The following is a 24,932-nucleotide window of genomic DNA, read 5'->3' as shown; positions in this document are numbered from 1 at the left end:
AGGCTCGTGACGGAACGGTTCCGTCACAAGCTCACAAAGGGTTAAGATGAGTTTCCTGTAGCAGTGTTATGTCAGGGTTTAGCTGTTTAATATAGTTGTTCACCAGCCCTCTCTTAATCTTCCTGCCAAGCCCGTTGACATTCCATGTCAGAACAGTGAATCCCCCTTGGTCTTTGTAGGTTCTCACGCGATCACCCGATATTCTGAAGTGTGTATTCCATAGTATGATGGATCACCTGTATGGAGGTGTCTTTCAGAGTACTTGAGTGTGTGGCCATGATGACATGATTTTCCCCTCCCTCCTCTCCCCAACTCCTCCCCTCCCCCCACCCGTCTCAACCCCCAACTGAACATCCCAAGAGCCCTCACCCCAGCCCCCCGCCCCACCTTTCCCCCCAATCCATCCCATCAGTGCAACAGGCAACATGCTGGACTTCTAGGCAGAAAAGGTCTGTCGCCCTCCCTAGAATGACCCAACTAGCTTGTTCTTATACTCCTATCTGTACTTCATGCAGTGCTTTCCTTAACATACAAGACACTGTGGTGATGAAACAATACCCTTGAAACAGTAACCCAAGGAGTAAAATAGGGGGTGGCGTGGTAACTTGCGTGTCTCTCAGCCCTGTGCCGCATCTCATTCGTCCATAGCTTTGTTAGTTCAAGAGTGTGAGTCCTGAACATCTCCTGGCGATGCCCTCACATCCAGGGCCGGCTCCTGCTCCATCTCATTGATAGCTATCACCAAGGGGTGCATGGATTGTTCCTCGGGATCGTCGCTGTCAGTCGTTTCTCCGCCGGGTTCTTCCTCTCCCTCCGATCTGTCTTTCCCTGCAAGGCAATGGAATCGTGATCCTGTCAGATTTCCTGTGCCCGAGGATGCTGAATTGCGTTTCCGTCTCGAGGTCGTACTTTTTTTTTTATAACACATTTTATTGATAGATCACATAGAAAGTCGCAGACCCCTGTACCCCAGAGGTATCTGCAGTACACCAGCATACATATACAACAATGCAATCCATCATTACTTTTATAGTCAATGCATCGGGATCAATGTTTATAACTCATCCTCCCCCTTCCCCTGTCCCCCCCCCCCCAACTATCCCAAACTCCATCCCACCCAGATCCCCCCCACAACCCCCCCCTGCACGGTTCCTGACATGTCCGGTCATACACACACACACAGCCCACACTAGAGCGGACTCAAGCCTCCAGATCAGGGTCTGGTTCCACTGGTGGCTCCAGCCAAATACCCCTGTAATCGGCCCATCTCTTCCAAATCTTGTAGTGTTTGCTGGGGCAGCCCCGAGCCAGAAATATGGGTTTCTGCATCCCCTTGAGGTCGTACTTTTTGCCGGATGTGGTGTTCTGTTCACCCTCTTAATGCCCCTCATTTCTCGTCCGTTGCGACTTCGGTTGTTCCCATCGCGTGCATTGGTGGACAGTTGCCTCTCCACCTCTGTTCCGTTTTCCTCAGGCCTCCGAGAGGGAGGGCGCTCCTCTAACCACTGCCAAGCCTCTTCAGGGTGGACAAAGAAATGAGTTTTTCCTTTTTACATGACTTCCAACTTTGCCGGGAACAGCAGCATATATTGAATTTGTAAGTCTCTCAATTTTGCTTTCACTGTGCCAAAGGAGCGCCTCATTTTATGTACTACCTGGCTGTAGTCTGGGAAGATCATGATGTGGGCATTGTCCAGACGTATCTCCCCGAGTTTCCTAGCTTCTCTCAGGATCAGGTCCCGGTCTGCAAAGTTGAGAAATCGGGCTATGGCTGGCCGCGGTCTCGCACCCACTGGAGGTCTCGCCAAGAGCGCCCTGTGTGCCCTCTCTATCACAAAACACGTCGAGAATTGCGCCGCAGGGAAGGTCTTCTGTAGACAGGTACGCAGGAATCCCTCCATGTTGGTCCCTTCAATTCCTTCCCTAAAGCCTACAAAGTGGAGGTTATTGCGGCGTGCCGTGTTTTCTGCGTCGTCCACCTTCCACTCTAATTGCCTTTGTGATGTCTGGAGCTCTGCTACATCCTTCTTCAGCGTAATTATGGTATCTTTGGCCTCCCCCAATCTGTTCTCCGCCGTGGTGACCCTCTCCGTCAGATTGCGGAAATCCTGACGCAATAGGGTAACCTCCGATCCCACCTCTCCTATCTTGACTTCCAGGGCACTCAGGGACGCTTGTATATCATCTCTGGATGCCTGTATGGCTCCCATCAGTAACTCTGTGTCGGTGCGGGCACCCTGTGTTTCTGTTGTACAAGCCGGGGGGGGGGGGGGGGGGAGGACCACTGCGTATCGTTCCATGGTGCCCTGCCTCGGCATCTTGGGGGTCGGGTCTTTTTTCCCCATGTTGATCTCCTCCGTGAGCCAGGCACCTCCCCCGCAGCGTCTGTCGATTTAGCCTGAAGTCCAAGCGTCGCCAGAGCAGTATCAAGCACCCCGAGTCCCACGCTCGCTGCCTCTGCAAGGGCCACTAGCGACACTCTCTGGAGTCCCCCGGTCAGGTTCCACCGAGCCGAGGCCAGCAGGTCGTCAGAGCTTCAGCCTGGCGGCTCCCGCAGTCGCCTAGGCCGCAGTGTATGTCGGTGATGTCACATTGCCCCGTGCACGTTCTGGCCCGATAACCATAGCCCAGGCCTCCCAGAACCGCAAGGCTACGGCGGGCAGTAGTGGCTGCCTCGGTGGGCGGGTGGGGGGGGGAATCGCCAGTGCCCCTGTGTCTAAGGCCTCATGTGGTGCGAGGGGCGTTCAGCCCAGCTGGCAGGCCCCGAGTCCAGCGAAGCTGTCGGAGTATGTTTCCACTCCCTCCGCCTCCAAACCTTGGAATTCAGGCTATTTCGCTCCCGCAGGCAGGCCGATTGGCCAGACCTCCTCACCTCTCTCGGGCATCTGGGCAAGCTTTTCCTCCAGCCGCGGTTCGGCCTCCCCCCGCTGGCTGCCTGGGGAGACATGGTTAGCGGCCTGGCAGCGCTCGATCTCCGATCCGGGGACAGGTCACCGGGATCATCCGCCTGTCGCTCTGTAGCCCCCACTGTCACCCCAGGGTCGTCGGGGACTGCAGCTCCCTCGCGCATACAGCAGCGGAGTCTCACGTTATCTCCTTCGGGGCCTCCAGAGTTATGCTTTAGGGCGCCGCCATCTTGGATTTCGCTCCGGAGCCAGCTCCATCGGGACAAATTACCGTCTAAAATCAGGTTTTCTGGCTTCTAATTGCAATTATTCCGTGTCCCGGGGTACTACGGGACATTTGTGGGTCCGTGCAGGTCTAATTCTGGGCCGTCGGACGTCGGATTTGCGGCAGATTTTTATCGGCTGTGCAGAGCTGGTGAGAGTTCCGACTCACTCGGCCATGCTTCAGGCCACGCCTCCCCATTTTTAAAATATTTGAGACACCCTCAACATGTGCTGAGGATTGCTGTGTTTATGTACCTAGTGGTCTTTGGTAATTAGCTTTGGGGAGGTCAGTGGTTCTCCTCGCCCTTCAGCACGTTACTTATGATTAGTAGGTTCTTAAATAATACATGTGCTACTCTCCGGTGTGGCGCTGTTCTTCCTAAAAGTATAACACAGGCCCTTAATCACCTACGGTGTTGTGTTGGTGGTGTAGTACCCTTAATTTCACTTGGTTGTGTATTTTTGCCAAACTTCTCATTTCAGAGTGGCTTTTTGTATACGGTGTAAACATGATATAATGTTCTGGTGTGTTTCATATAGTTGTGAACTTACGATTATATTTGTCTTGTTTCATTGGCGTGGTGTATGTGCTTGTTGTTGACAAGTGCATTAATAGGTGCGTTACCATTCTCAAAATTATCGTGAAGCTCTTTCTGGAACTGTTTTGTAGTTCTAGGTCGTTATTAGCTATACAGAGTATACATGGCTGTGCCATAAGTTTATGCGTGGTGTTTGTGCTTGTTGTTGACAATTGTGTGCGTTACCATTTTCAAAATTATTGTGTAGCACTTTCTGGAACTGTTTTGTAGTTCTAGTTCATTATTAGCTATACAGAGTATACATGGCTGTGTCATATGTGTTGTACATATTTGTTCTTCAAAAAAAAAGAAGGTTTTAATCAAAGATGCGGTTGACTTTCTTCTTTTCTCGTTTGTCTTGGTGGTTCAAGAGTATCCACACCTCGAAGTTGTGTTTAGTCTTTCGGACTATGGTCATGAAGGCCATACGAAGGCAAGCTTTGTAGGTTCTCGCGGTTTGGCAGTACTTATTGGCAAGTGAAATTACTTAAATTGCTGAGACAATCATGATATCTGGCGACACATTTATGTTTGTATATAAATCTATGTCCATATATACATCTTTGTAGCAAGATTGAGGAATACAAGTCCAGACTAAATTCTTTCATACCAAGGAAGTATTGTTGTTCATCTTTGCTTTGGGGAAATGTGTACTGATAGACCTTCTTTGGGATTTTATCAGGGCAGTTCTTTCTCTGATTTTCTTTGTCGTGCATTCAGCCCTTTTTGGTCATCGAGTTCTCTTTACCCTTTGGGTATAGGGGATAATGTCTGGTAACTGTCACTTGGTTGACTAGGGCTCCACCCCCCTTTTTTTCCTCAAGGCCAGATTCCTTCAGGCCTGTTGGGTTGTTTACTCTTTATATGTTCTGTGACAGTAATTGTGGTTCTATTAAGACCCAAGCTCTTGTTCTTCTATTCCTATGTGTTTGCAGTCAGTTGTTGGTTATGACTGGCTGATTCTCTTTGAGAACTTGTGTGGGATTAGTTTGCAAACCCTCCTCCAAGTGAGTAAAGCTATGGTATTTAATTCAAAAGTTGAGGAATCTGCTGCTAGATGTCTTTATCAGATGTAAAAGTTACTTATCTTCGGTAACCGTAATATCTGGTAGAGACACAGTCTAGACGCAAATTCCTTAACTCCCTGCCCATCCTCCCCAATCTGCATACGACCTATGGGGTAAGGGTTATACCCTTTATCTGTACAGATTTCATATACCAGTGATCCCTATCACAATTTATGTTGGGACACTACTGACCACTTGTCCTGCCCACGTAGGTTTTGTCTAGATCTTGCCAAGCCATCCATTTCCAAATGTGTGAGGTCGGTACGGTGGGGGATGTTTTCTTTTTCACACTGGATTAGACACCAGTGGGCAGAATTGATGTATTCGCTCTTTCTTTGAAAGTCTTTGTTTGGTATCATCATACCGTGTATTGGAGTTTCAATATGTCACATAATGATGTGATTCCACAAACAGCTGAGTGTTTTTTAATAGCTTTGTCTTCCTATTACCATGCCATTCATTACCATTGATGAATGGTCTACAAAGTGTGAGGTTTTTTTCCATTAGATGAGGGTTATTCACTAGGGCGCAGGGTTGTAAGTAGCCCTGTGCTTCGTTGATTGATTTGGGGTTTTCTTTAAAATCCATGTCTGGTATTAACATACCATTTGATGTTCCTTTTTTAGTAATGTTTCTAAGATTTTTGATCTTTTTGGAACACTATTTCCACAACCAGTTTCTATAGTGGCTCCGTGTTCTGGTGCAGAAGGTTTCACAGAAGAAACTGACGTCTGCGCGCCGGAGGGGACTTATATGGCTCCACTGACCTCATGACCAGAGTCAACGTCATTGCGGAGCTGTACGACGCTGTCCCCCGGCGCGCAGACGTACTGCTGACAAATGTTCTGATCCAGACTAGAACCTGGGGAGAATTCAAAAGTTAATAAATCTGCAGCTAGTTTGTGTCTCTACCAGATATTACGTTACCAAAGGTAAGTAACTTTTACATTGGTTTTGGTGCATTATTTTCTCCTTTTTGCTTCTTTAAGCTCAGGAACTGCACACAACCACGCTTGCTCCCTCTCCCGGGCTGCAGCTGACTCCAACTCCTCCTCTCTGTTCGCTCCCTCTCTTCGGCTTGCAGCATCCTCCTTCCTCAGCTTTAATAATGGTAGCGCACCAAAACCGTTTAAACATTTTTAAAAAAAATTATGCAGCGTGACATGCCAAGCTTGATATAAATGGTGATGTGCTTTTTTTTGTTTTTTACACTCATGTTTGAGCTTCAATAATTTCCTTATTGCGCAACTCACCCAATTCTTTTTTTTTTTAATTATAATTTTCATGCTGCAAATTGGCAGTCTGTCTTGGATTGTGAGGAGGGCTTATTGGTTCCTCCTGCTGCGTCGGAGAAAGACACACTTCAATAATTCTCTTGGCACTGCAAACTTGGGCTGGCAGATCTTATCTATGTGATGTAATTAACTATAATTGTTAGAGAGACACGTGCCGAATAATAAACTGCAAAACGAAAATTTACCCATCCTATTATTTCTAGTCTGTTTTCCTTTTAGCGTTTTATAATTGTATTAATCCGCCCACCCTCTCTCTATCGGTGGCTCTCTTTCCCTCTTGAACCAATGGGAGTTGAATGGGTGGGCCGGGTGTATTTGAAGCTTTGCTCTACCTAACATGATGTTGGGCAGCCGGACTACAATGGGGTCAGGAGACTGCAGTTGTAGGTTGTTGGTGCTTGCTCTAATCCCAGCTGGCCATGCGGCGCATGCCACTCCCCCGCACTGCTTGGCTTGCAACTCCAAGATCTCCAAGGTGCATTCTTTATTTGGGGTGTCTTCCATGTGCCCCTTGGCGCTCCTTCAGCCTTTGCCTTAATGGAGAGGGATTACTTAATGCATCTTGGACCTGGCTGGGTTTCTCAGGCGGTGGTGCTGGAGCAGCTTGTCGGTGACTGGTGACTGGTGACTGTCGACAGCGGCTGTCCCTGAGGGGGCTCCTGCATTTGCACACGGACAGCTTTGGACCAGCTCTGGGATACCTTCACTAGTGCTGTGGTGGTAGTTGATGGCAAGTTGGCTCCAAGTACTCCACCCTGGCTCCTAGGTATCCTGGCAGCTCTGCTCCACCCTGGCTCCTAGGTATCCTGGCAGCTCTGTCAGCGAAACTGTCGGTTCTTGCACCCGGCTTACAGCTTAGCTCCTTAAGCTTGGACCTAGTAGAGCTGCATGTGATGCACGAATGTTGTTTCCCAGAAAGCGGAATGCAATCCAAAGCGCCTGGAGCAACTGCGACGATGTGGCACTGTGGCATACGTTGCCACAGCAATCCCGCCATTATTTGCCAATGCAGCAGTTGCTGTCCTACTATACCTGCCGCTGGGTTTACCAGCACCTGCCATCTTTTTCGCAGCGGGCTGTCTCTTGTTTTCAGGTGAACTGGGTGCAGCGGCTCTCGCTTTCACGCTGGGGCTTGGTGCTGGGCAACTGCACCCTCTGGCAGACACATTTGTGTATGGTCATTGCTTTGCCTCTTTCTTTCCCACTTGCCAAGCTGCTGAATCTGGCCTTCAGTCATAATGTCAACACATGCCTGCTGCAAGAGAAAGTGGTGGACATGATGCGCAATGGTGATCCTTACAACAACTTTGTGAAGGAGGAGTTCAGCAAGGTACCCTCAGAAATAAGACTGGGGAGGACATCCTTACGCTGGTGCGGGACTGCTTCATGCTGAAGGCCGATGCCGTGCTTTACTTCCGCACCATGCCATGGATCATTCAGAGCAGCTACAATCACATCTCTGTCTATGAGGATGAGCGCTCTAACATTATGGACATCCTCTGTGTCAAGGACCTAGGAATGGCGGACCCCGATGACTGCATGCCCCTCAGGACCATCCCCAAGTACTACAACCACCCACTTTACTTCGTATTTAATGACACCAAACACAATGCCGTGCTGGAGGAGTTCTAGAGAGGTGAGGCCAAAGTCTAGATCTTGTAGACCCTCACATTGAATATTCAGACTTGCTTATAGCATGGTTTGGTGTTTGAAAGCACTGGATGCTGGAGAAGTGTGGCTCACTGGTTAGAGGAGGCAGACCTGGAAGCAGAGGTCAGCCCGGGACCAGGGTTCAATTCCCGGCTCGGCGGGGTCTTGAGTCCTACATGTCCATGGACTCGACAATTCTCGCTCCGGTGCCTACTCGATTCACGGGTTCACACTCTGCGACTCTGGGCAATAGCTTGCTTATCTCCACAACGGCCCCTCGTGGCGGGATGCCTGGCTTTCACCTTGCGGATACCCTGCCGGGGTTATCTCACAGGGGAATACCAGGACGGGTTCCCTAAGCAAGCGCTTAGAGACCGGTTGGTGATTTGCGCTATATAAATTCCTGTACATTTACATTTACATGCTATTTAGATCTTACTGTACCTTTGCAATGGCCTGCCAATTAGTTTCCGAGTGTTTTACAAGCTTAAGTTTCTGTGCCTACACAACACTGCTACCCACCCACTTTAGGTCGTAACCTACCAAATAGCGCAGCTGTCTGATTTGGTAAAGACGTCTTGGGGCATTCAGAAAGCTTCCCTGTCAATGCATTTTGTGCATTGGTTGTCAATGGCTTTGTTCTTTGTAACTCACATGTGCTTGGTTACTATTTTCTGACTTTGTTTGTTTTAGGCTGTCCAACTTGAGTTCACCCCTCCTGTGACCCTATCCTTCCACCAGTGTACAATTTCTGTAAACAGCCCCTTAAATCTTGTTCTAATCTTATCACATGTGCTATGCATTCAAAGACAGAGGTCACATGGCGGACTTTCTTCCGAAGGAGCTCGGTATTACTTTTCTTTGTCTGACTTGAAAGTGAGAGGACAGTCATGCTGAGTAGTAACGGTGTGCTAGACGAAGGTTGTAGGATGTTATTTTTTTCTAACTCACAACAAATTGTAAATGTCTGTAAATTCACAGTGTATTTATTCATGTATATATTAGAATTAGAAAAGCCTAAATAAAGCACATGTTTTGGTAATTCCGAAGTGTGTTGTAAACAAATTATAATGCAATCAAAATAAATCAATATACTTGGTGATGACACTTGCACGTATTATGGTTTGTGTGCTGTGAAACTGTATATCTATGCAAATGTAATGGTCATTTCAGTTGAAGATGTGTTGTCTGTAATGGTAGTGTGCTTCCCCAGATGCATACTCTACTTTACCGCACTCCACTCTACCGCCCTCTTCCCTACACCACTCCAAGCCCCTGTACTCCACTCTGCGCCACTCTTCTCTATGCCAATGCACTCTATGCCACTGTACTGCACTCCAGGCCACTGCACTATACACCACTCCATTTTAGGCCTCTCCACTGTACTGTGCACCACTCCACCCTATGCCGCTCCACTCTGCAACAGTGCACTCTAATCTGTACCACTCCATTTTACACCAGTGCTCTCTATGTCAAGCCACTCTATGCCACTCTAATCTAATGTACCACTGCACTCTATGCTACTGCACTCTACCCTGCCCCACTCCACGCTGCTTTACTCTACTCTGGAACAATCTACTTTACGACCTGCACTCTGAGCCACACTACTCCATACCACTGTAATCTAGCTGCACCAATCCACTCTGCACCGTTACTATTTGCAACGCCAATTGCTCAAACATTCAGTAATGCGAGACCTATTGCATTTCCAATGCTTGTTTTATTAATACTCTGAAGCAGACCATCACAAAAGATGAACAATTTACAGATGTCCAATAAATAAAATTATGAAAAATGTCATTCTTTGGACTTTAGGATAAGTGTTGTAAAATTTATTTTCATACAAATGATAGATACTTTCTTTTAGAAAAAGGACCCCTTGTAATCTTGCTGGTTCACTGACTGTGACTTTTTCTCTTACAGTAAGTTTTGGCCTTCAGAGATATCGGTGCTGGGAGAAAACAAGAAGGTATAGTATATCAGCCATACCCTCCTGTGTAGTGTTTGGAAGCAGCAGTTGAGTTTATGGATGTAAATTGTGCCCTTTTGTTACACCTACAATACATACACATTTGAGCTGGTGAATTTGTGTAGTTATCAGCGTGTGCATTCTAATGTGTTCACATTTATTAACTTGTTTTGCAGGGTAAATCATTCCTCTATTTATGTTTCCAATAGAGACTTCTAATCGCAGGTTACGCTTCTTTTGAATATTCACCAGGTGTTAGACTGGATCTGGAAACAAATGAGCAGTACTTCTGCGTGCTGGTAGTTGAAGGCTATGTGGCTCTATAGTGACACCATTCTGCTACAGAAATGACATACAGGGCCCATACAGTCGTCACTCCCCCTGCTGTCAGTTTTTTTTCATGCCACTACACGAAGATCCAGAGCTACTTATCGTATCTTGTGAGCCCTTTTTTTACGTAATTGCCACAGTTTTGTGCCTTTACCCGGGAAACGAGATTCTAGGACATTTAGGCTATGAACATGATCTTTCAGCCTTTGTTCTGGATTTCAGGGAGGCCGACTCTGCTTGAACTACCCGGACTGATGGCCTCCTGCATCCTGCTGGTCAAGCACATCATGTGCCATATGTGAGCTGTAAAATGGGGACAGCATCAATTGGACTTCTGCTACCACGTCTAGATTTCAGAGGAGACTGCAAAAGACTTGAATTATGGTTGCAGGACCGCAATTGGTTCATCGACAGTCCACTCTTCCTACCCCACACAAAGCTGACAGTGGTGATCAGTGTATCACTTTTGGACTGGGGTGGCCACCTGGGAGAAGTGGAGAATACAGGTCTCTGGACTCCGGCAGAGTCCCAGCTCCACATTGACCTCCAGAGCTGAAGGCCATCTGCTCGGCCCTGAAAGCCTTCCTTCCATTCATCAAGAGGAGGCTGGTACATGTGCTTATGGACAACATCACCGCCAAGTGATATTGCAATAAGCAGAATGGAGTGGAGTCCTGGGCCTATGTCTCTGGAAATGTCTTAGACATCACTGGATTTTCCTGGTGGTGACCACCTGGCAGCACCTTTGAATGCCAGGGCAAAGGAGCTTAGCCATCAATACCTAGCAGATCATGAGTGGCGGTTGCACCCGGAGGTGATGCAAGTTCTCTTTGATGGGGAGAATCTTGGCTCTATGTATTTGCTACTTCCGATAATGCACGTCAGCATTTTTGTCCATTGGAGTTTCCATGGCGTCTATCGCTAGGATATGCTTTCTGTCTAGGTTATCTCTTGGGACTCCTGTATCCCTTCCCAGCGATAGCTCTTCTGCCCTGAGTTCTGAGTAAAATCAGGTCCGACCTGACCTAAATCATCCTCGTGGCCCCGAACTGAGCTCAGAGAGTATGGTTTCCTGAGCTCTTGGCCTTGAGCATCTGTCCTCCAATTAGGCTGTCCATTTGGGAGGATCTGTTGTTGCAGCAACGGTGCAGTGTTCTGCAGCCAGGCTTTTGCAATATCTACCTTCATGCTTGGAAATTTAAGCGGCTACAGTTGAACACCTCTGATCTTCCTCTGGAGATCATTGCTGTCATCTGTCCCTCAACAACTTATATGCCTGTTGTTGGAGAGTGGTGCGATACACGCCAGATTGACCCCTGTCAAGCTAAGTTATCTGGCGTTTTGTTGATTGTCTTTTCCCTTTCCTGGCAAGGCTTTGCTCTGGGCATAGTTAAAGTGCACCTTTCTTCTCTTTTAGACTCTTTACGATTGCCAAACCCTCCATTATAATTTAATGTTCGAGGCATATGGGCTGCAGATGGTACATTATGAATAGATCGCCATCTGGTGTTGGGCTCGGATGATTGCACTTTGTTTTTCTCTTGGGGAGTCTTTTGTATCTTGGTGACTCCTCCCTTAGTTGGTAGTGCGCATGGGCATCGGCTCCATCCTTAGATTGTTTTTTTCCGCCATCGGGTTCGGATGAGGATCGAGACGCTCCAGATCAACTTCAGAAGAAAGTGATTTATCGGCGCGTATTCCCTTTCCAATTCGACGGTATTGTTATCGAACGCGTTTCATTTCCATTCCGACGCGTTGCAAATTCAAAATCGAAGAGAAAAACTTGGATCTACGTCGAAGAACAGGAGGCCTTTCTCGACGCAGTCAAGCCCGGAGTCCATGGAAAGGACTCCATTCAAAAAATGTCCAACGTGTGGTGCTAAGTTCCCACACAAGGACCTACACGAGGTGTGCAACCTCTGTCTATCGCCTGAACACGAATCCAGGGACTGCGAAGCCTGTGCAGCATTCTCCTCCAAGCTAACGATTAGAAATCGTCGAGCTCGAAGACACGAGGTTTCCAGAATGCAGGCGGAGGCGATCCCGGAGCTGTTCGGAGACGAACAAATCGAGGAAGAAGAGGACCAGTCGGGGTCGGAAGGGGACCAGTCGGATGTTGAAGAACTCATCGAGCAACAAACCGTGAGTGACGACGTCCCCTTACCGAAAAACCGACCCCGTGCGGTAACGACCCCGCCCTCGGGCCCGGTCAAACCGCAGAAAAAAGTTTCCGACGCCTCGCCCTCGGGCCCGGCAACGAAACCGAAACTGAAACCGAAACACTCGGACCCCCACCATGTCGGATCCGAGAAAAGGGCGACATCGACTTCGGCACCGAGGCTACATACAAGGGAAAGCTCGGTATCGAAACATTCCATGTCGAAGCATAAATATGATTTATCGTCCAAGATACACTCGATACCCAGAAAGTCGGAATCGAGCAGACATTCGGTGTCGAAAACAACAAGATCTGACGATCGAAAACAAAAGCACCTCTCGGAACCAGGACCTTCCGTACCGATTCAGGAGCAACAGACAGATCCCAAACAAAAGATCTTGTTTCTTGATCCGCTAACTGGGAAAGTGGTCACGAAGAAGAGAAAGAGTGAACAGTCAGAAGATAAACCTCTTCCTTCAAAAAAGAGAACAATGGGGACAAATATAACTCCTCCTGCTTCTCCTCGACCTAAAGTCACACCCTCTTCTCCTATTCCTCACAATAGGACAAATATTCCTACACCTTCCACACCAAGACCAGCTACACCTCAGTCAGATGTAGACAGTGATCTAGGGGAGGGAGAACCTCAAGGGGATGACGAAACTATCCCAGATGAGGAGGACCCATGGGAAAACTATGATGTAGGGTCAGATGAGGACAACGACCCAGAGCTATATCCCTCAAAGCCTTCACCACCTGATGATAACACAGGTTTTGTGCAGCTCATTAATAGGGCAGCAAAATATCACAAACTAGATATGCATACAGAACCTCAAATAGAGGATTTCTTGTTAGAGACTCTACCTAATGCACAGAGAACATCAGGTACTCTTCCTATGTTGAAGGGTCTTCTTAGTCACACAGAGGAGATATTCGAAAACCCAGTGAGAGCCAGGGTGTTAAACCCAAGAATTGATAAAAAATATAAAGCGGCTCCACAGGACCCAATATTTATTAAAGGCCATGTACCTCTAGACTCGCTGGTGGTCTCAAACGCTCGTAAAAGAGCAAACTCATTATCTACAGGAGAGGCTCCTCCACCAGATAAAGAGTCAAAGTTAATAGATGCATCAGGCAAAAGAGTAGCATCACAGGCAGCTAATAGCTGGCGTATAGCCAATACACAAGCACTACTCGCACGTTATGACAGGGCACATTATGATGAGTTAGAGAAACTTATCACACATCTCCCCAAAGAACATCAGAAAAAGGCAGATCAATTAATACAGGAAGGTAAAATTATAACTAATACCTCCATTAAATGCGCACTATCCGCAGCAGACACTGCAGCAAGATCTATTAACACCAGTGTCATGCTAAGAAGACATGCATGGCTTAGAATCTCAGGATTCAAACAAGAAGTACAAACGGCCCTACTGAACAAACCATTTGATCAAAAGACACTGTTTGGTTCAAGCACAGACGAGACCTTAGAAAAAATGAAGAAAGATACAGAAACGGCTAAGTCAATGGGAGCATTGCAACAGCCAACACACAGAGGTTCCTTTCGTAGATCCACCTATAGAGGGGGCTCAAAGAATACAGGAACAAATCAGCAATCCACCTCTTTCACACCAACATCACCCAGAGGTAATTCAAGAGGCAGTTACAGGGGTAACAACAACAAGGGTAGAGGCCGCGGAAATAATAACAACCGCAACGCCTCAACACCAAAACAGTGACTTCATAGAACTCCCCCCAGACCAAATAACACCGGTCGGGGGACGTCTATCACAGTTCCTACCTGTCTGGGAAGACATCACATCAGACAAGTGGGTGAGACAAATTATCCAACATGGTTATTGCCTAGAACTCACAGCTACCCCACCAAACATCCCCCCCCAAACAGCGTCCAATGAGTCAAGATCATCTGACATTGTTAAGAGAAGAAGTTCTAGCACTTCTACAAAAGCATGCAATAGAGAAGGTCCCAAAAGATCAACAAGGAACAGGAGTATACTCTCTATACTTCCTGATCCCCAAAAAGGACGGGTCCCTAAGACAAATATTAGACCTCAGACCTCTCAATGCTTACATAAATTCGGAGCATTTCCACATGGTCACGCTCCAACAAGTACTCCCTTTACTGAAGAAAGGGGACTTTCTTTCTACACTGGATCTAAAAGACGCTTACTTTCATATCCCAATTCACAAAGCCCACAGAAAATACCTAAGATTTGTGTTGGAAGGACAACACTATCAGTTCAAAGTCCTTCCGTTCGGTGTCACAACAGCACCAAGAGTTTTCACAAAATGTCTAGCTGTGGTGGCAGCACACCTAAGAAGACAACAAATACATGTCTTCCCATACTTGGACGATTGGCTAATAAAGGCCAAGTCAAAAGAAGAATGTCTTCACAACACACAGAAGACAATTCAATTGCTGCACCACCTAGGGTTCACGGTGAACTACAAAAAATCGCACCTGCAACCAAACCAGATTCAGCAATACCTGGGGGCTACAGTAGACACAGAAAGAGCAATAGCATACCCCAACCCAGTCAGGATACAAACAATGGTCGGGTTAATACAAAGATTTCAACCACAACACTCACTACCAGCACGAGTGTTTATGCAACTATTAGGCATGATGTCCTCATGCATACTGCTAATACCACATGCCAGACTTCAAATGCGTCCACTACAGGAGTGTCTAGCGACACAGTGGGATCAGGCTCAAGGTCAGATTACAGATCTGGTGTTGGTAAACGACCGGACGTACCGCTCTCTGAAGTGGTGGAACACAGAAAACATTTCCAAGGGACGGTCGTTCCTAGAGCCAATTCCACAAGTAATAATAACAGCGGACGCATCGCTCTCAGGAGGGGGAGCGCATATGGACAAATACACAGTGCAGGGGAAGTGGAGTGTGCAGCAAAAGAAACTGCACATCAACTACCTGGAACTATTAGCAGTGTTTCTAGCACTAAAAGCTTTCCAAATGCAGATAACAGGCAAGGCAGTCCTGATCAGAACAGACAACATGACTGCAATGTATTATATTCAAAAACAGGGGGGGACACACTCTCTCCAACTATCCAAACTAGCACAGGACATTTGGAGATGGGCCATTCCTCAAAAGATCTATCTGTTAGCAGAACACCTACCAGGAGTTCAAAATCAGATAGCAGACATCCTAAGCAGACAGTCAGAGCAAGTACACGAATGGGAGCTGCACGACCAAATACTGCAGCCATTCTTCCAAAAATGGGGGCAACCAGAGATAGATCTGTTTGCCAATCATCAGGACGCAAAATGCAAAAACTTCGCATCCAGGTACCCACACCAACGGTCCCAGGGCAACGCACTATGGATAAATTGGTCCAAAAAATTTGCTTACGCGTTCCCTCCTCTACCACTAATTCCGTTACTGGTTCGGAAGCTGCAGCAACACTCAATGACAATGATACTAGTGGCACCCACGTGGGCAAGACAGCCGTGGTTCACCACACTGCTACAACTCTCACAAGTACCACATCAAAAGCTAAGATTACTACCCATGCATCTCACACAGAACCATGGAGAAATAATGCACCCAGATCCCAAACAACTGAACCTAGCGATCTGACTCCTGAGGTCATAGAGTTTGGATATTTAGATCTACCACCAGAATGTATGGAAATCATTAAACAAGCAAGACGTCCTACCACCAGAGCATGCTACGCATCAAAATGGAAAAGGTTTGCTATACACTGTAACAGTAAGCAAATCAACCCTCTGGACGCATCCACTAAACAAATCATTTGCTATTTACTACACTTACAGCGATGTAACTTAGCATATACCTCTATAAGAGTTCATCTCGCAGCTATAGCGGCGTACCTACAAAACAGGCAACATCTTTCCCTGTTTAAAGTACCAGCAATTAAAGCTTTCATGGAAGGACTCAAAAGAGTCATTCCACCAAGAAGACCACCTTCCCCAGTCTGGAATCTCAACATAGTACTTACCAGACTAATGGGGCCACCCTTTGAACCTATGCATAGGTGTGAAATACAATTCCTCACATGGAAGGTGGCCTTCCTCATAGCTATCACGTCACTTAGAAGAGTAAGTGAACTGCAGGCTTTTACAATTCAAGAACCATTTATGCAGTTACACCAAAATAAGGTGGTTCTTAGAACAAACCCAAAATTCTTACCAAAAGTAATTTCAGCATTCCACATCAATCAGTCAGTGGAATTACCGGTTTTCTTTCCAAAACCACAAACAGTAGCAGAAAGAGCCCTACATACATTAGATGTTAGAAGGGCCATATTGTACTATATAGAAAGAACACAAACTTTCAGAAAGACAAAACAGCTATTTGTTGCGTTTTCTCCAACACACAAAGGCAATCCCATCTCTAAGGCGGGCATTGCCAGATGGATTGTAAAATGCATTCAAATATGCTACTTAAAAGCAAAGAGAACATTAACTGTTCCTCCTAAAGCTCACTCTACACGTAAACTAGGAGCATCCATGGCATTTTTGGGAAACATCCCACTAGATGACATATGCAAAGCAGCTACCTGGGTTACACCACACACCTTCACAAAACACTATTGTGTAGATGTGCACACAACACAACAAGCTAGAGTGGGTCAAGCAGTATTAAAAACTTTATTTCAGACAGTTGCAACAGACACTGGCGACCACCGCTAGGGAGAGAACTGCTGTATAGTCTATTCATAATGTACCATCTGCAGCCCATATGCCTCGAACGGAATATGCTACTTTCCAGTATGCATCTGTTCTTGGCATAGAGGGCTGCAGAGTGGTACATGCCCTCCCAGCCTCCCCGGAAACCTGTGTCTGTTCCAACATTATTCTTATTTAGATACACTTACATGGGCATTCTTATCTGTATTCTACTACACTACTCCATCTAACCCTACTATGGCAAAACAATCTAAGGATGGAGCCGATGCCCATGCGCACTACCAACTAAGGGAGGAGTCACCAAGATACAAAAGACTCTCCAAGAGAAAAACAAAGTGCAATCATCCGAGCCCAACACCAGATGGCGATCTATTCATAATGTACCACTCTGCAGCCCTCTATGCCAAGAACAGATGCATACTGGTAAGTAGCATATTCCTTACCAGTTGTGATAAAAAATTTAAATACCTACAATACCTGACTTTTATGCTGCAGTGATACCCTAATTTGGCCCTCACTAATTTGATGTGCACTCCCTTTATGTTGCCTCACAGCTGTCCTCTGCAGCTTCTAACCCTCAAAACAGTGTTACTCGTTGCCATCAAATAGAGGTGGCGAGTAAGTAAGTTTCAAGGTCTCTGTGTTAACCTACCCTACACCAGCTTTTTTCCAGACAAACTATTTCTGTGAATGTGAGCATTTTTCTTGCTGAACATTGTGCCACCATTCCATGACCGTTGAACCATCATCTCTGCCTCACCCTTCGACTGAGGAGGAGATACTCAATTGCTTGGACCACAAAAGTTTGCAAAGTTTTTATATCGATTGTACCAGAGAACACTGGTTGTGCGATCAGCTCCTTGTGGGATTCACTGGAGCGAAAAAAGCCAAAGCTGTGTAGAAACAAACCAACTCCCATTGGATCGTGTTCTGCATCAAGATCTACGCACTGGTAAAAAGCAGTCTCGAGAAGGAAAGCAGACTCATTCCACCAGGGCCAAAGCTAATACCACTGCTTTGGCAAATGGAGTTCCTGTCCCGGATATCTGCCATGATGCTACGTTGGCATCAGTTCATACATTCACAAAGTACTATTGTTTGGAGAGCCAGGCTCTACGAGAGCCTGTTTGGCCTTGCAGGATTTTTTAGTTTGAGCCAGGCCACGGGCTCACCTCCTAATAGGTACTGCTTTAGGGTTAGGAATCTGAAGTTCGACGTCTCTATCAGAAGAACAAGCTACTTTCCTTTAGTAATGTTCTTTCTGGTAGCGAGACTCTATGTAACCACAGATTCTTCATTGGCCCTTCCATCCTCCCTGTTCTGTGAACTGGACTCTATTCACTAATAAGATAGTAAGTCTAGGAATCTGCACACTGGTCAAAGTTAATTTGCTATCGGGGCTGTGGGGGCGCAGCCAACCTTGAAAGCAACTGACAGCGCACGGGAGTGGTGCTTCTATGGGCCCTGCATGTTATTTCCGAAGTGCAATGTGGAGTCGCATGATGCCACCTACCGGCATGCAGAGATTCTGCCCAAACATTTCAGATCCAGTCTGTTGCCTGGGGACTATTCAAAAGGTGAGGAATTTGCAGTTCTGTTAGAGTTCCTGCCAGAAAGAGTATTACTGAAGGTAAGTAACTTGTTTGTAGTGCATATTTTCAGGGGCGGCTTCTCCACTAAGGCGGAGGAGCATCACCCCACTGCTCTGTGAGCAGTTGAATAAGGAAAAATAAAATGATAATAACAAAAGTTATTATCATTTCATTTTTCAATCTGTGTCTATGCTGGTTAGGGGCGGGCGGGGTTGGAGGTCACAGGAACAGCAGTGGTACTCTCAAGTTCGCATTATTGTTTTGACGGCCGTTTTGGGCCAGCCAAACAGTCATCTTCACTGTGTAAATCTGCACCCAGGCTGTGTTACAGCCTAGGTCAAAACATTACCCAGGTCTCAGTCCCTCTCTGAGCGCTGAACCACCGTACTCAGATCAATTTCAACCCAGCATTGTTATTGGTCAGGGGGGTCTTTGAGCCTGGGTGCTTCTTGTTTCGGGCTTCTAGAGTGATGAAGAGGAACAAGAGGCGGCGGCTGGCCGCCGTGCAGGTAACTGGTATATTTTTCCTTTTTGTTTGCCCGCCACCGCCGTTAAGTAGCGGCCACCGCTACGTATTTTCATTGCCTAATGGTTAGTCTTGAAAAAATAGCTGATTTTGTGAAAGGGAAGAATCTCTTATTAGCATTAGCAATGTTAAAAATGACTAACAATCATAATAACCCTCATTCCACATTGCACCACTTCATCTTCAGATACCCTTGTTTTACCATCGTTTGATGCCTAGGAAAAGCCAGAATTGAAAGTACTGGCTTTGAAACTCAAGAACTGGAGAACCTCAAGGAACAGTTGATCATTTGGCAGAGGGCCAGACCAGTCCATACAAGGATTGATTCCCAAAATGTTTTTTAAGACTGTTATGAGTGCCTTCATTTTTTGAGATGGGAGCAAACATTCTTTATGTTTTTTCCTAGTTGTATTTAGAGGGGTTCATGGATAGAAGTGTGTGTGTATGTCTCTCTATCTCTTTCACTGGATAGTTAGTACACCATGCGCAAGATGCATGTCTTTCTCAAGAGTTTGAAACTTCAAAGCATAGGTATTGAATTCATTTTGCAGAAGCATTGCAACAGTGTATATCCACAGAGGTAGCTTAGTCTGAATAAGTGGCTGACTCTGAAGCAGAGTACTACAATATTGGGACTGGCCATCTTCATAAGAGCTCCTAATCAATTTGATAAGAATGGTGGTGCAATTTGTTTTGAATGGTTCATCTTCATATCCACTATTTGTTTCCTGTAGGTTTTTCTAACTAATATAAAGTCAACAAAGCACTGAACAAACCACCAAGAATAAGATTTTCATTGATCTCAATTTTAAAATATCCTAATTTGTGCATCCAAATCTATTTCTATATATAGTGAAGCAAGACAGATGATTCTTCAATCTAAAAAATGTAATGTCAACAAACACCAACATTTGATATAAACGTTGTGGTTTGAAATACTTGTAGCCTCTAAATCCATCAATGGTGCATAATATTCAGGATGAGGAGGAGAAGGAGATGCTTAATGTAGTGCTGACTATTTATAAGGAGGCAAACAAGAGGGAAAAAAAGATATGGAAGTCCAACACTGTCACCCATCCAGGAACCACTTACAAATGAGACAGATACACCAGACTCTCATCGCACTAAATTCAGAATATAAGAGTTGTTCTAGACAGTGACAAGTTACTAACATTAGGAGAGTTTGAGAGTGCTTGGAACACTTGCATTATGGTTTCTCCAGGAGAAGGAGATTGTAATTATTAAAACCAGGACCTCCAAAAGTGGTCTCTGCCTAAAGCAGAGATGCTACATGTGCAGTCAACAAGCAGTCACCTACTGGATTTATGCTTAGTTGTCATTTAGAGCTGCATATGTGGTATTAAATGTGTCTTTTAATGATACATTTTTGACCAAAAAAACTAGGGTGCTCGAAAAAATCAAAAAGGAGACTGGTGGATTACACTACCAAGACATCTTAATGTAGGTTTTAGTGTGGGCTATTTAAATAGTGGAGCAGCACTATGTTTTGACCATTTTCAGCTTGCCTAATTGGTCTACCCCCACTACCTCATGCTTCTTTTGTACACTTTGGGTCTGAAGGAGTCCAGTGCTGAATCACTAAGCAACTACACGAATAAGGGAAACATGACCCAAGCAGGCAGTCTCCACTCCTTTATAATAACTCTGGCACTCCAGATTGGTGTGTATGTGTTGTCTTTCTCAATCCCCTCTTTCTTCTCTTCCAAATGAAGCCTTATAGGTCTGAATGTAACATCTCTTATGATATGCTTAGCATCCTCCTTTCATGAAAAGGCTAGTCCCGTCCACATTAGAGGCTTTTTTCTCCTTGGCTTTTCCCTCTTCCTCTCTGGCCACATATCAACTTACCCATCTCCCTGTGTTCCTTCTTGATATGTGTATCATCTTCTTTAAAGCCTGCCCAGAAGCTCTAACCATCCTTCATCTCCTGAGAACCCACAATCCCTGGAAATTAAACCAGTGCACCACAGCATTGCCATTTGCCAAAGTTCCACCAGAAGAGCATCACACTATGACTAGCAACCTCTGATGATTTCCTAGCATCTTAACACCATGCTTGCCTTCTGGAGAAGCCATTTAATAGGTACGGTCTGCACACCCACCCATCTGAGCTGGGGGGGACAAAGGAATTTATGACCTGGGTCTGTCGGAAATAGACCTCTGGCACCTATATGTAGTGAAGGAGCTGTGTGGGTGCAAAGATACACTGTGGCTGCCTTGAATCAACGCTCATATGGTTAAGGTAATGTGGGTTTTACAGCAGGGAATACCATTTCGTAACTTGTATATGCCATAATTGCATTGCCGTAGGAACAAAACTGGGGCTTGGCTCCTAAACAGCAAGGCTAAGCCTATTCAAACTAAAGCACCATCACAAATGCCAATACTGAGCTTATTTTATTTTTAGTCAAGAAGCTGTTATGAATAAAACATAAGTCTATTTTCAATTTTGTCACTGGCTTATTTTAGTCATTTTTTTCTAGGTTAGAGAACTTTTTCATTTTTTCAAAAAACATTTCTTGTGCATATACAATTATACAAAAACTATACAGATATATACAAAATTTACAGAAACATCAAGACTGAACAACACATCCATACCAACCTTTCTCACTGCATGCATTCAAAAAACATTCACACTCAAACAAGGAAAATACCAATGAGGTATATGTCAAATGTCAACAAAAGTGTTATTTTTCCAACAAGGTAGAATAGTTTGATGAATCCTACATTTTTTATTTTCAAAAATCTAAACTATTAGGGCCATATTATGTCATGTCCTAATCCAGTACCTTTTAATCTTTTTAAATTGTTGACAATTGCCCACTGAGGATCGACGCGTTTCGAACCCCCTATTGCGGGGTTCTCTTCAGGATCAACAAGAATTCTTAAAACTCCAGTGGAGAGTGTCACACGGGCTGATGTGGGTGTTGTTATTTCCCAAGCCTTATGGTTCGCTTGGGGTGCCAGTTATTGGCGAGGGCCTAGCTTGCCATGGGCTCACTGTGATTCGGGGCGTCTCCTTTCGTCTGCCGCCGTCAATTAATGCACTGTGTCTTGTTCGATGAACTCAATCTCTCGGTTTAGACGGAGCCTCCAGTCCAACCTTCGTTTGGAAAATCATGCGGTCACATGACCATGTATGCTTCTTAAAGAGATTAATTACTAGGATCTATTGGAGTTTTACTTCTTTCAGGGTAATAAACCAAAACACAGAAGTCACTCATAAGAAGGATTTTGCGTCCACCTGTTAACTTCACCTCTATCTAGAGTAAGATTGGTGTTCTTCTCCTCTTCTTATGACTATCTTCAAGGATCACACTTACTCCAAACAAACTCCAAAATCAGTAGCCCTCTGTTCTCCAGTATTGGGGTGTCTTACATATATTCACATGCCTAAAACATTCCCCGTCGTCTGAGTGGGAGTCCCACGGTACATAAAAAGGCAATGATATGCATATAATAACCAAAAACCTTGGTAATAACCAAACCAGGAAGTACAGTAGCCCTAAGCTACAATAGCAAAACTTCCACACTTATGACCTAACTGCAGCCAATCAAGCGACAGCACCCACCAGAATGTTCTCCCCAGAGGCTCAGGCTCTCAGATTTTCTCGCACAGGAGTGAAGCCAACATAATCGCCTGAGGAGCAGCTGAGGGGAGGTGGGCAGGTGCATGTGAATCTATGAAGGACACCAATACTGGAGAACCACAGATTACAGGTAAGTAACTATTGTTCTTCTCCAGTTTTGGGGTGTCTTTCATAGATTCACATGCCTGAATCAGAGTAGATAACAGTGCAAATCATAATGCTCATAGACGCTCCTTGTATATAGTACATATGCATGTTTTGTAAAAGAGAATAACATGTACAATCAGTGTCTAAAAGAGCATAGAGGAGGAGGGAGAACAGAGGTTCACCTTATTTGAAAAGATTGCAAAGAACTGCTCGTCCCACTGTAGAATCTGCACCACTTGCCGCATCCAAACAGTAATGCTTGGTGAACGTATGCCTGCTGGACCAAGTTGCCGCTCTGCAGATCTGATGGAAAGGCACACCAGCAAAAAGAGCTGTAGAAGAGGAAACAGCTCTTGTAGAATGTGCCCTTGGCAAAGACTGTAGAGGTCTTCCCGCTTGTTGAGGACATAGACTGATTGCTGAGGACACCCAGTGGGCCTATAGTCTGCTTGGATACAGCGTATCCCTGACGTAGCCTTCCATATGCTACAAATAATTGATCCATCTTTCTCAATGTTGCAGTTCGATGTAGATAGAATTTGAGACATCTTCTGATGTCTAGGTAATTCAGGCTTTTTTCTTCCACTGTTTGCGGATTAGGAAAAAATGTCTTTAGAATTACTCGCTCATTAAGATGAAAGTTAGAGAGAACTTTAGGCATGTAACTTGGATTGGTACGAAGCACCACTGAATTTGAAGTGATCTGTAAAAAAGGAGACTTGATGGTGAACGCCTGAATGTCGCTGACCCTACGTGCTGACGCCAGTGCCAAAAGTAGAGAAACCTTCCATGAAAGGAATTTGAGATCCACTTTATGAATAGGTTCAAAGGGGTGACTCATGAGCTGAGCGAGCAACACATTTAAATACAAGGATGGAGGTGGACGTCGAATAGGAGGAAACATTCGAAATAGAGCTTTAAAAAATTGTTGAATTATTCTAGCAGAATAAAGAGAGTTAGAGCCATCTTGACGAAATCTAGAAATGGCTGCCAAAAACCTTATCTAGCCAGATGAAGAAAGAACGGCAAATTCTGTTCTGGTTTAGCATGTATTGGATGTAAATTGGCAGAGTGACACCAGGTACAGAACCTTTTTCATTTAAGCTTGTAAGTCTTAATTGTGGCAGGCACTCTAGCATTGGCTAAAACCTCTTGACAATAAGCAGGGATATCTAAATGGAAAAATTCAATGTGTTGAGGAGCCAAGCTGCTAATTTCAAGGAAGCTGGGTCCGGGTGACAAATCTGACCCCCTTGCATTGTCAGTAGATTCGGTATTGGAGGAAACTGAATGGGATCGCACTCCGAGAGGAGGAGAAGCTCCGTGAACCAGTATTGGCGAGGCCACCTGGGCGCAATGAGAATGAGGCGACACGGCTGTCTCTTCATTTTCCGGATGACTCTGGGAACCAAAGGAATCGGAGGAAAGGCGTATGCATATATCTGAGACCAATTCATCGAAAGCGCATTCCCGTAAGAGTCCTTGTGGGGAAGCCAGCTTGCAAAGTGTGGGCATTTTCGGTTCTTAATTGTGGCAAACAAGTCCAGGACGGGGTGACCCCATTCTCGAAAGACTCGGTCCACTGATGGTCGATGGATCTCCCATTCGTGGTTGGATATTGCAGATCTGCTGAGAGAATCCGCTAGTACATTGGGCATCCCTGTAACATGAACTGCCCAAAGATTTATCTTGTGATCCAGAGCCCAATCCCAAATCTCCTGGGCTTGCTGTGAAAGAAGGAGCGATTTTTTACCTCCTTGCTTGTTTAGGTAATGCATACTTGTTGTATTGCCTGTCCGGATTAGAACTGCGGACCCCCTTGATTACTGTTCGAAAGGACTTCAAGGCCAGAAAAATAGCTTGCAGCTCTAGCAGATTTATGTGCCACTTCTTCTGTTGCATATTCCACTCTCCGTTGACAGTAATTCCCTGAAGGTGTGCTCCCCATCCTTCGAGGGAAGCATCCGTGGTGATGGTATAACTTGGCACTTCCATCAGGAATGTACATCCCTCTCACAAATTTTTCCTTTGAATCCACCAGTGAAAGGCTTCTCTCATACAGTAAGTTATGCTGATCCTGTTGTCGAACGACCCCGAAACCTGCACCCATTAGAGGCTGAGTTCCTCTTGTAAAG

The 24,932-nt window shown here is 45.6% G+C and overlaps 1 protein-coding gene and 1 pseudogene across 1 annotated transcript in view; both read left to right on the top strand.

Moving 5' to 3' along the window:
- ALS2 (alsin Rho guanine nucleotide exchange factor ALS2) overlaps positions 1-24,932 on the top strand; it is a 1,343,724-nt gene that overhangs the window by 1,146,450 nt on the left and 172,342 nt on the right. Inside the window, exon 30 of the mRNA XM_086955258.1 lies at positions 9,684-9,729. Coding sequence (XP_086811384.1) covers positions 9,684-9,729 — 46 coding nt within the window. The remainder of the gene's footprint in view (positions 1-9,683; positions 9,730-24,932) is intronic.
- LOC147730443 (metal transporter CNNM3-like) lies at positions 6,448-7,763 on the top strand (annotated as a pseudogene).

Source organism: Lissotriton vulgaris, chromosome 2_1, assembly GCF_964263255.1.
Source record: "Lissotriton vulgaris chromosome 2_1, aLisVul1.2, whole genome shotgun sequence".
Taxonomy (NCBI): domain Eukaryota; kingdom Metazoa; phylum Chordata; class Amphibia; order Caudata; family Salamandridae; genus Lissotriton; species Lissotriton vulgaris.
This window is presented reverse-complemented; position numbering and strand designations above follow the sequence as displayed.